This window comes from Procambarus clarkii, chromosome 29 (assembly GCF_040958095.1).
Source record: "Procambarus clarkii isolate CNS0578487 chromosome 29, FALCON_Pclarkii_2.0, whole genome shotgun sequence".
NCBI classification, from domain to species: Eukaryota; Metazoa; Arthropoda; class Malacostraca; order Decapoda; family Cambaridae; genus Procambarus; species Procambarus clarkii.
Genome location: NC_091178.1, coordinates 14,866,170 through 14,878,575, shown reverse-complemented (window position 1 = coordinate 14,878,575; position 12,406 = coordinate 14,866,170). Strand labels below are relative to the sequence as shown.

General features: G+C 38.6%; 1 protein-coding gene across 1 annotated transcript in view; it reads right to left on the bottom strand.

Annotated features, from left to right (window-relative positions):
* Window positions 1-4,769: 4,769 nt before the first annotated feature.
* Window positions 4,770-12,406, bottom strand: part of LOC123746956 (peptidyl-prolyl cis-trans isomerase-like 3) — an 8,682-nt gene continuing 1,045 nt past the window's right edge. Inside the window, exons 2-5 of the mRNA XM_045728859.2 lie at window positions 11,806-11,943; window positions 10,957-11,055; window positions 8,874-8,992; window positions 4,770-5,702 (exon numbers count right to left, since the gene is read on the bottom strand). Of these exons, the coding sequence (XP_045584815.2) occupies window positions 5,576-5,702; window positions 8,874-8,992; window positions 10,957-11,055; window positions 11,806-11,943 (483 nt within the window). The 3' untranslated portion in view covers window positions 4,770-5,575. The remainder of the gene's footprint in view (window positions 5,703-8,873; window positions 8,993-10,956; window positions 11,056-11,805; window positions 11,944-12,406) is intronic.

Genomic DNA, 12,406 nt, shown 5'->3' with positions numbered 1-12,406 from the left:
TGCCACATAACTCACTGTCTGTCACACATTTACAGTTAGAAATGTAGCATTCTTGTCTATCTTGCATTCTTGCAGTTACAAGAGCAGGATAAATACAACACTGGGGTGTTCAAGTATGCAATGCAAAAAATGTAATGCAATGAAGCAATTTTAACAGTGTTCACACTGTTGGTCAATTTGTGCAAATCTGTACTTAGTACATTTATTCAACTCTCACCTTCAACAGTTTGTTTTAATTATGTAATTATTTATGAAGGGTTTTTATTTTAAAAAGTATCTCTTAAAAGCTCTAAATTCTTTGCTGTTAGATTTCAGAACACATATTTCCAGAGGATTTTAAATGTTGATATTTCTGCAGTCAACAGACTAATGCATCAAGAACATTTACCAAAAACTAAGCCATAGGAGTTAAGACCAACGTTTCCTGGTGGAGGATCTCCCAGGAAACTAAGTAGTATCTTCTAGTGGCTTATATTTCAATCCCATCCCCATCTTGTGCACAAGTCTAAACTATCTCCATCAATCTACCTTATTAATGCACGATTCACTTAGAAGTTATATACAATGCTTAACCTTAGAATGGACATCAAATGCATTGTCTGCAAAACTTACTTTTACCGAGGTCAATTATTTTAGTCGCTATTGAATACACCCTAGGCACAATAAGCACGAAGGTTACTCCTAATATTACTAAGTCAGTCTGCACTTTAAGTGATAATGTTTAAAGCGAGCCAGTAAATAAGAATCACATTTTATTTGTACATAACTTTTTGGCAACGTTCATTCTAACCTCTGCCACTGTTATCATCTATAATTTTTATGTGATAATACTTGTATAGCATTATACTCTACAAGGCCCTTTTGGTATGAAGTTATAGAATGTTATCCCCAATTACCAATTAGTGTCTAATGGGTATATGATATAAACAATATTTATAGCATTTAATTTCATATCATTCCTACTATATTTATCAATATGTAAATATATCTTTTGTGTAAAATTCAAATTGTAAAATGCTATTGGGAAATCTACTCGGTAACATTTCCTATAATATTTTCTTGATAGACATGCATTTTGTAATTTCCCTGTACTAAATCTTATGTACTGTATTTATTAAGTAAATATCAAGGAACTCATGGCAACTTTTTGCCATGACCATTTATATATCACTATATGTAAGTACAGTTGTTTAGCAATATTTGTTGCTTAGAATAAGAGAATATTAACATATGAAGCAAAAGAGAATGTGCACTTTACAGAAACATTGTACATTTTTAATATCTTGAATGAATAAGTATAATGAAGATGTGAAAAATACACTGGAGTACACATACATGCGCGTACACACACACATGTGAGGTAGAACTTTGTGTTTACCCTCAGTGTTCCTCACACCAGCATTATCCCCAATATTGTAAGTACAATAGTTACGTGTTCTTTTCGAGGCTGAACAGCTTACATATAATATGACTCGGTCATAAAACCAGCGTTAAATGTAATGAAACACCATTTTCTGGGCTAAGCTTCAGAGGCTCCCTGAAGCTATCAAACTGATATGTGCCATATTAGTTTGGTGCCATTAGTCCCTAGAGTTTGAGTGACTACCGGGGGCCACGAGCAAGAACCTGGCCCCCTCAGAGAGGCACTGGGAGCAATGGCCATATTAGCTCAACATTTAGAGTTTGTCATTTCTGCCATCAACCAGGAAAGGCACCCTGAAAGGTAGGTAAACCATTACAAACCTCTAACTGGTTAAAATTGCAACGTACGACCGAACAGAGGCCCAGAACTCCCCCCAGTAGAAAACATTAAAACGAGCAACACGTCATCCAACTAGCGCGCCCGCTCACTAGTGCCTCACCCTCCCCCAACAGGAAGGAGATGGGAGAGGTAACTCCACTCAGGCGAACAGGGCGCACAACCATCAGTTCGGAGGATGATGAAAAACTGCCGACTGGAGGGAGGAAGGGGTGTCATGGAGCCTCTAGGGCTCACTACCACCTTTTTACCTCTTCCGTCAAAAAAGTAAAATGCGCAAAAAAACAAATAAAAAGAACCCCGAAACAACACGCACAGACTAACCGGTTCCCAGAGAATCCTCGGCCATCGCTGATGCAAGCTGCACCGGCCTCAGTGCACCCCACCCAGCACAAACCCACTCCCTACCCGGGGCAAGATGAGATGACCAAGACCCCCGGCAAACCCCAAGAGAGAGAAGACAAAGCAATGATGGCCTTTAACGGGAACGAGAGCCGAACAACCCAGGGAAGGTAACCCTGAATCACAAGGAAAGTACTTACGGGCACTTAGGGAAGGGAACCCTAGGCGCATGCAGTCCAGAAGACTTAGAAGAACACTTGGCCACCACACATAGGTGTTCTTCACCACTTTGCATTGTAGCCGTTACAAAACAAAGCCAGATAATAGCTTGATGCTAGAGAGGACACCAGACAACCAACATATTAGCCGACAAACTGACGGACCCCTGCTTGCCTGAGCGGGGGTCTCCCCCTTCTGTCGGGGAAAGGGTGAGGCACTAATGAGCGGGCATGCTAGTTGGATGATCTGTTACTTGTTTTATTGTTTTCTATTTTGGGGGAAGTTCTGGGCCTCTGTTCGGACACAGGTTGCATTTTTAACCAGTTAAAAGGTTTGTAATGGTTCACCTACTTTGCTGGGGTACTTTCCCCAGTCAATGGCAGAAATGACAAACTAAATGTAGAGAACTCATATGGCTATTGTTCCCTGTGCCTCTGAGTGGGCCAGGTTCTAGCTCGTGAGCTCTTGGTAGGCACTCGAACTCCAAGGACTGATGGCACCAAACTAATATGGCACATGTCAGTTTGATAGCTTCAGGGAGCTGATGGGGCTCCCCTCAGAAAACTTTAAATCCCAGCTAATTATGTCATCACTTAATATAAAATATAGTTAAATAAAACCCCTTATACAGTACTGATATGCACTTTTCTTCCAAATACTGGGGCACACATATATACAGTCTGCATTTAATAGATATCATAAATTTTTACCACTAGGAATTCCAATCAATATGAGTTAATTAGGAACACATTACTAATTTACTATTGTGATTTTGGGATCTTTATGAGGAGTTACTTACACACCAGATGTGATGCTCAAGAATAATCTCAGACTAGTGTTAAGTGTAACGCACACTGTGCGGCAACAACACGCAAAATTATTGCTTTGTAGATGAAGTTTTTTGTACAAATATTTGTGTAAATGTTTATGATAAAATTGAAGTTAGCTGTCACAATGAGTGTCAATAAATGCTAGTTTCTCAAAATATTATATGGCATTTTACTCATATATACCTTTAACAACAGTTCCCACTTAAATGATGATGAAATATCTCCTCTCTGGAAGGGCTCTGTTGGTGGTTCCCTGTTGCTCCTGAATAGCTCCACTCAATTTGAATTGCACAAGGCCTTTGGGAGTCTTTAAAAGCCAATGGAAGACCAGAGGTCAGAACCTCTGCCCCCCCCCCCCTCACAGAGGTGCAAGGAGCAGAGAATTCAAGATCACTAGCCCAAACAAATAACCACAAGGTTTTCAGTACACCACATCCAAAAGAAGCAAGGTAAAATGAAAACAAGAAAAAACTTGGAAAATTAAACCAAAATTTAAATGGTATAGGGTAAAATGTTAAATCTATTTGTTAAAAATGTTTAATTAAACTTTTTCTTAAATTAAATTTAAAAAAAAATGTTAAATTAATGTAGTGTTAAATCTTATATGGTACTTTAAAATATCCCTGACCGTGTTGTGCAGTTGGAGGGGTAAATATTACATGCAGTAAGTGATCCAGAGGGCTCATTTTTGTGGCTGCATCACAATTTTTCCTTACATAATATTACAAGCTTCTGAAATGACACTGAACAAATTTTAAAATAAAGTTGTCATCTTTAAATTAGTACTTTTCTAAGCCCATATACAGAATAGACAAACAAAAATGGTTAACGATATATATTTTGACAAGATACATTACATAAGAGACATTGGCAGGACAAAGGCAGGACACAATCGACTTAAGAATGCTCCAGGACGGACCGAAACGTCGTCGTCCCTTCACTTTCTAGTGTGTGGTTTGGTCAACATATTTCAGCCACGTTATTGTGACTCCTCGTCTGCATTGGCAGAACAAGACCAAGAATAACATACACTGCACCACACAAACAGTAAGACCAAGAATATGGTAACATTTATCTCTTAAAAGGCCGCTAGCTTTGAAAAGTTTACTCTAGGCATTTACTGCACCAATGTAGTGGGTTCCTATAAATTTATAATGGCAGTCATATTTAATTAAGCTTACTCCCTGCTCCAGCAATATTATTCATGTACATGTATACATCATACAGTTGATGCTATCCCGCCAAACATGCGATGAAACTATGATGTTGCTACAAGGTTCAAACAAGATTTAACACCTAACAATTGTAACAACGAATATATTAAGTTGTAACAATGTTCAAATACATCATAAAAATGTTATAACAAGATGTAATAACTTTATTACAAGTTATAACAAGGGGAATCATAGGGACTGTTACGTTGTGTCTTTGCAGGGATGTATTTACCTGCTAGCAACTGTTTCTAGTAGCTTCATTGAAGACAAGACACCATGGCTTGTGAAGGTTCTACCCATTATTCATACATGCAAAATTTAAAATTCACAGAAAGGGCATTAAATGATCTCCCTATGAAACACTTCACACTAATTGCCTCTTGATTTTCACAAAAAAATACACAATAATTTCTCACCTTTTATTTATACATTAAAGTACAGTACTGTATAAAGTGTCCACACTCTGAAGAAGTGTTCAGAATGAACTCAGAGGGTACTACTGAGCTAAGACTAAGGTTATGGCTGAGAAATCACCTATGCAGTCAGTGTACTAGACAAACATAACTGACCTTAACCAGCAAGGTTCAGTGGGCTATTGGTATATTGGTTTCCCATTGTTGGGATCAGGAAGCCATTATTTAGGTTAACTGAAATACCCCAGGCCAACTACAGACCTTTCCCAGGACCCTCGGCTGTGAGCTGTCGACAGACCACTGCACTATTTTTCTCATTTATATTTTCACCATTTAAAAAATGTTTATGTGAATTTTAATGTTGCTACTGGAAATTTTTTTTTATTCTTATTAACACTGATAAAAAAGCAGGAAAGCCATTTTCTTTTTTGCTATAAGATGACCTCTCATGGACATTCGCCAAAATATAAACACAGTACAAGCATTAACTTAAAACTGAAGCTTACTACTGTCACTTTTCATAAAGCCACCAATTAAATTAAATTGACAAAGGGTATGTAATAATATATAATGTGTAAGAGACAATGAGGGGGCCAGGAGACAATTTTTAATATTATAACATTCCTTTTCCAATACCGCTTCCCACATGTCTCACAATTAATGTCTTTCCTACACCACAAAAACAGAAACAAGTAATGATATTATGGTGTCATAATTACTTTGTACTTTAAAAGGAGAAGTAGCAATCTCAATACATTTGTCATTCAAAATATAATACAATTAAGAAAAATAATTGCCTTAACCTGCTATAGGATTAGCATGAATAGTAACATAATTTATCCTCGTCTCAGTAGTAGGTTTGTAGTTTTTCGGGTTGACAGGTAGCTTCTCCAGCTCGTCGAGCACCTCTAAACCATCAATAACTCTGAAATTAATAATAATAATAATTAATTCATTCATTGTGTCGGTGTACAGGCAGCCAGTATATACATACAGTACACATTAGGCTTGTGCTGGTCCCCCCCCCCCCAGGGTCGAATTACTGACCCTCCCCAGAATGCAATCCCATAACAAGCTAACTCCCAGGTACCAATTTCCTGCTCTAAATGCTATGCATGCTAATGACTTTACAAGAATGTAAGAACTCTTGTACAATATATATGAATAAAAAATAAAATGGATGCAGGCGATGAGTCACAATAACGTGGGTGAAGTATGTTGACCAGACCACACACTAGAAAGTGAAGGGACGACAACGTTTCGGTCCGTTCTGGACCTTTCTCAAGTCGATGAACTTGAGAACTTGTCATCGACTTGAGAATGGTCCGGGATGGACAGAAACGTCGTCGTCCCTTCACCTTCTAGTGTGTGGTCTGGTCAACAAACAAATAAGATATTTATTCACTCGAGAGATTTTAATCATTCAATTGACTGGGCTAATTCATCCAAAAGTGTTTATATACAGTATATATTTATTTTTGGCATTAACAGGTACAGGCATACCTTAGAATACGAGTTTAATCCGTTCCTGGAGACGCCTCGCCTTCCGAAAACTCGCATTCCGAAGTTAATTTCCCCATAAGAAATAAAGGGAAATGAATTAATCCGTTCCTGACTACCCCAAAAACCCCACATCAAACTAAATTTTTATACCTAATTTACCTAATTCATCTAAATAAACCTACAAAACTATGTTCCAGTTATTACTTACCTTGCTGTCGAGTGCTGTAGGCGTATGGAAGATGGTGAGGAGGGGGGAGGAGGAGAGGAGTTACTGTTTGGAAGGGGAGTCCCCTTCCATAATCACATCAGGCAGTGAGGACCTTTCTGGTGTGCTCTCCCTGGGACGTTTAACCTGAGTGCCACTAGGTCCTGGTTGAGGCTCACTGCTCGATTTCCTCACCACAAATCTGTCCATGGAAGCTTGCTTTTCCCTTCTTCGCAAGCTGTCTCTGTAGTAAGGCATCACATTGTCATTGAAAAGATTAAGACAACGGCCTACTACAGCTTTCTCTGGGTGAGTCTGTTCAATAGTTGTTTGAATCTCTTCCCACATCTGACACACCTTCTTAATTACTGCAGAAGGGACATTCGCTGGTGCTGTTGGTGCTGCTGCCACCTCCTCCTCCACTGCAGAATCATTCGCTGCTGCGTTGGCTTGCTGTTCCTGTTGAAGGGCTAGGAGTTCTTCGGTGGTCAGTTCTTCGTTGTGTTCTTCCACCAACTCCTCCACATCATCACCATCCAATTCCAAGCCCATTTGCTGGCCTAGACTAACAATTTCCTCAACAATAGGCGCATCATTTATAGGCTCAAACCCCTCAAAGTCTAGTTCTCTCACACCTTCAGACCACAATTTTCTCCAGCCAGAGATCAGGGTTCTTTGAGTCACTTCTTGCCAGGCTTTGTCAACGAGTTTTAAAGCACTACAAATGTTAAAATGCTCTCTCCAGAACTCTTTGAGGGTGAGGTTTGTGGCTTCAGTCACTTCAAAACATTTCCGGAAAAGTGCCCTTTCATACAGTTTCTTAAAATTCGCTATGATTTTCTGGTCCATAGGCTGAATTAGAGGAGTGGTGTTAGGAGGAAGGAATTTAACTGTGAGGAATTTATTGTATTTAGGCAACAAATCATCTTCCAAGCCTGGAGGATGAGCAGGAGCATTGTCAAGGAGAAGCACGGCTTTGAGTGGCAATTGTTTCTCCTGCAGATATTTTTCTATGGCAGGGCACAGCACTTCATTCACCCACTCCGAAAAAATAAGCCTAGTCACCCATGCTTTTTTATTAGACTTCCACATCACACACAAATGGGTTTTCTGCACATTATACTCTTTGAAAACCCTTGGATTTTCAGAATGATACACTAGCAAGGGTTTAATTTTCAAATCGCCACTCGCATTTCCACACAGCACAAGCGTAAACCTATCTTTCATAGGCTTGTGTCCAGGCAAGGATTTTTCCTTGGTAATGTATGTCCTCTTAGGCATTCTTTTTCAAAACAGTCCTGTTTCGTCACAATTAAACACTTGTTGCGGTAGGTATCCCTCAGCCTCTGCAAACTCTTTAAATTCTTCAATAAATCGTCCAGCAGCTGGTTTGTCTGAGCTGGCTGCCTCCCCATGCCTTGTAACACTATGGATACCACTTCTCTTTCTAAATTTTTCAAACCAGCCCCTGCTTGCCTTAAACTCTTTCTTATCTGCATCACTCGTTGCAGGGGTCTTCTTTAGAAGGTCTTCGTGCAACACCCTGGCTTTCTCACAAATAATGGCCTCCGAGACACTATCACCCCTCAACTCCTTGTCGTGTATCCAAATTAAAACAACTTTTCCACTTCTTCAAGTATTTGTGGTCTTTGTGCCGTTAATGTTCTTACTCCTTTTGCCACATTAGCACCCATAATCTTATTTTTCTTCTTAAGTATAGTGCATATTGTTGATGTGGCTTTGTTGTACTGCCTACAAAGTTCAACAACACGTGTACCGTTCTCATGCTTCCGAATGATCTCTTGTTTCTCCTCTATTGTCATCCTCACATGAGCTTTCTGGCCTTTATCCTTACCACTGGCTTTCTTGGGACCCATGGTGAGATATATAATAACAAATTGTATAGACAAATCACCAAAAATCCAACAAAACACTGAAAATCCGCGAGAAGAATTGATGTGGGGGTAGTCACTGAGCGCGAGACAATGGTAAACTGAGGGGCAGCGGGGCAGAGGGGCGACGATCGCCGAACCACCACGCGCTAGGTCGGCCTGTACGCGTATCAACAAACTCGCGTCCCGAAGTAACCATCGCCTTCCGAGACAAATTTTTGGAGTAAATACTGCTCGCCTTCCGAAAACCTCGCATACAGGGACAATCGCATTCCGAGGTACCACTGTATTTTCTTTCTGCAGTTAGAGTTCCTAACCAAGTCTTAACTTATAACAACATTATTTACACAGGTCTTTTGATAGAATAATTGGTGACATAACGAGGCATTTACACAGATCTATGTTCCTCCATTTGAATATTATGTAGCTGAATAGATGTAACTATATATAAAGAGAATATTTAAAGCTAAAACACGATTAAAAATTAAATACTCACTTTCCAAATATTGTATACTTGAGATCGAGGTGTGGTTGTGGACAATACGAAATAAAGAACTGTGAAGCGTTCGTGTTCGGCCCACTGTTAGCCATGGACACTGTACCTCTAGCAGAATGCTGCAAATTAAATCCTATGATTAGAATATCAATGTCAAAATTTTTTTTAGAAGGTACTGATAGCTTACTAACTAAAAGTATTCCAATAATCTGTTATTAAGCTTTAAGACACATCAGGTATAGTATATGCAGGTATAAATAAATGCAGAATCGAAGTACAGTAATAGAATACAGTAGTTGAGAAAAATTTACCTGGAATAGGTGAGGAAAATTTGCCTGAAAGTCTAGGACCATGATATAGTGCCAGATAATTGATCCTACATTTATAAAAAAAAAAAAATCAAGATTTAAATGTAATGAAATTCCCTTTTCTGGTAAGGCCTCATTAGCTTCTCGATGATTATGAGTTGTACTGCATAGGCTTAGGATTGTGCAAGGCTTCTGTGATGCACACTAATGTACTGGGTGCCACTACTGTACTAGAATCTGGCTCTCAAAGAATTTGTGCAAGAGGAGCTTGATGACCAGAGTTAATCCCAAAACTGTGGAAAACCAAACAGAAAATCTGACAAAGCAAAAAACCAATGCTTGAAAGAAAGAAATTAAAGAAAAAGAGAAAAAATGGCAATCTGTCACACCAACATGTCACCAGTACAGAACACCCAAAAACAGCATGAGAGAAAGAAAAGACAAGGAGAGAGCAGCAAATTATTGAGGCCTTACCAGAAAACAGCATTTTATTATATTTAATGCTTGATTTCTGGGAAGTCCCCCTCAGTACCTCCCCTTTGCTTACCCGCAGTAACACCACAGTGAGGAGAATGGCTTTAATGGAAAGGAACTTACTACTGCATTTGCAAAAGAAGAAAAGGCATGGGAAAGGAAGAGGGATTGGGGTTAGACGAGCTACAAAGGCACACCAGACCCAAAGGTAAAACAAAAGCCTGTTAAACATTTAATAAATACAACAGTGAAAAACAAACACCATTGGACCACCAAAACCCCAAGTCCAGACAGCAGTTAAACAAAAATGCAAAGAACACTGATAAAAGCAACTAACTGCCCACACCATAGAACTGCAGAAAGACAGCCAGAAGGCTGAACCAAAACCACATCAACAGACTTAGCAGAACAGAACCATAAACCCAGGGACAAAAGATGGAGGATGGGTAATAATAATAATAATTCACTGTTTCGGGGAACAGGAAACCAGAGTACAGTATATTCATACATGTTAGGCTTATATCGAGGTCCCCCCTATTTCCCCTAAGAGTCAAATTACTGACCCCACCCAGGATGCAACCCCACAACAAGCTGACTAACTCCCAAGTACCTACTTACTGCCCGGTGAACAGAGGCCTTAGGTGAAAGGAAATGTAATCCAACCATTTCTGTCCAGCCCGGGATTTGAACCAGGAATTCTCGATTGTGCATCAAAAATGAACCCAACTGTACTACCACGACCCTCTAACCTGAACAATGGGAGGAATATGCAAACCAAAGTGCAGCAAGAATCCATGCAATATCAGGAACAAGAGGGCTACAGATACACTAGAATACACACGCACAGTCACACCAGACACAAACCCCTGGTTGACAGAAGGAAGCTGGTTACCTGACAACAAACCAGACCAGACATCAGGCTAGAGGGAAAGCCAAAGGGCACCAGGGAATAGGAAATAAAGAGTCAAGAGTTGTTGAAATACTGTAGACAATTTGAGATGCACTGTGGTGTTAGGGTAATATGTATAGTAAGGAATGAAAATACTGTATATAGAAAAGTCAGTAAATCATGACATTGAGGAGAGATAAGATGGTTTGGTTATATTGAATGAATGGATGATAAGAGTTTTTAACAACTCGTTAATGCAAATTAGAATGTAGTAGAGGAAGGCTAAGTAAAATGGACAGCTATGATAAGTGAGAAAACTTGGATCAAGAGAGTGAACTGAGCACAAAAATTGGAGACCCTATATACTATTTTCCACTGGCATGGGGAACAAATAATTTCATATCACACTTACTTTCAAATCATCTCTAACTTCGTCTTCAAACTTTTGCCCCCAGATAGACTGTCCCCCCTTCCCTGTACCAGTTGGGTCACCAGTCTGGATCATAAAACCCTGAAATATCAAATAATAATATAAATATAAATATTTAACAAGCTAGTACAGTACCTGAATTAGTATTAAAACTATTTCTGAACAATTGCATACAGTTGTTCTCAGGCAAGTCCCCATTTATTCTGCTCTATTTTCTTGTGCCTGTGCTTAACTCTTACCTTGGGAAGTAATTTAATGCTGTAGCTCAAAAATATGGCTCCAAATGAACATGAGTAATTGCCATAAATTGAAAAATGTCACAGTGAAAAGGTATTATAAGCTTGCCACTTGTTTTCTTGTTTGTAAACCTCACCTCAACATTTTGTCATAAGCCACTAAAGGTTATATTACATATAATGATTCATAATTCATTGTGTCGGGGGACACAAAGCAAGTCTCCCTACACTTGGATAGAGTAATCTAAGTGGGGGCAAATGAGAGATTTATACAGTTAAACCATTACCTTCTTTTCCTTAAAGTCAAAAGTACGCTTGATTATCCCAAGAGTATGGTTAGCTATTCTGACAGGTGCATGCACCTGTTGTGCAACTTTTAATGAGTGGTGGATTTTGACTCCAGGGTCCTTTTTTTTATCAAGACAATAAAATTATATCCATTTTATATATTATAATATTTTGGGGGAACAGGTTACATTTAAAATATTTTAATTCTTATAATCAATGTAATGATTAGTTCAGTCATTAAGCAGTAACTAAAAAAAATAAAACATAGGTAATTTAAAACTCCTTCACTCAGTCTGACGAAGCTCACCTTTATGTTACGATGGAAGAGGCAACTGTCATAATAATGAGAGGCACACAGAGCTAAAAAGTTTTCACAGGTCTTGGGGCAATGCTCGCAAAACAATTCGATCTTGATTTCACCAACATCTGTATGCAACGTAACACTCTGCAAAAGAATATCACAATTAAAACTAAAAAAACTTTGTTACATTACAAAGCATAAGGTTTTCCTGACTATTAGGCCTATAATGCAGCCACAAATTATGATGCTACTCTAGCACAATGGACGTGAATGTGATTAAAAACTTAAGTCTCTTGGTATAGAATAAGGAAAACTGTGCAATTAAATGTTATAAAAATACAGTATGAATATTTAAATTGTATAATTGCACTGGACAGGCTCATTCAACTGTAAGTAGAAAAAATGTGGGAAAAATTTAAATCCAGTTGTGTCACTTGGAGTGTATAATAAACTAAATAATAATAATAATAACTAACGAGTAATATATATACTTCAGTAATATACATATATATATACAATAGTAATGTATATATATACTTCATAGCAATAATAATTCATTATGTCAAGGGACAGGCAGCCAGTGTATATATACATATTAGGTTTATAT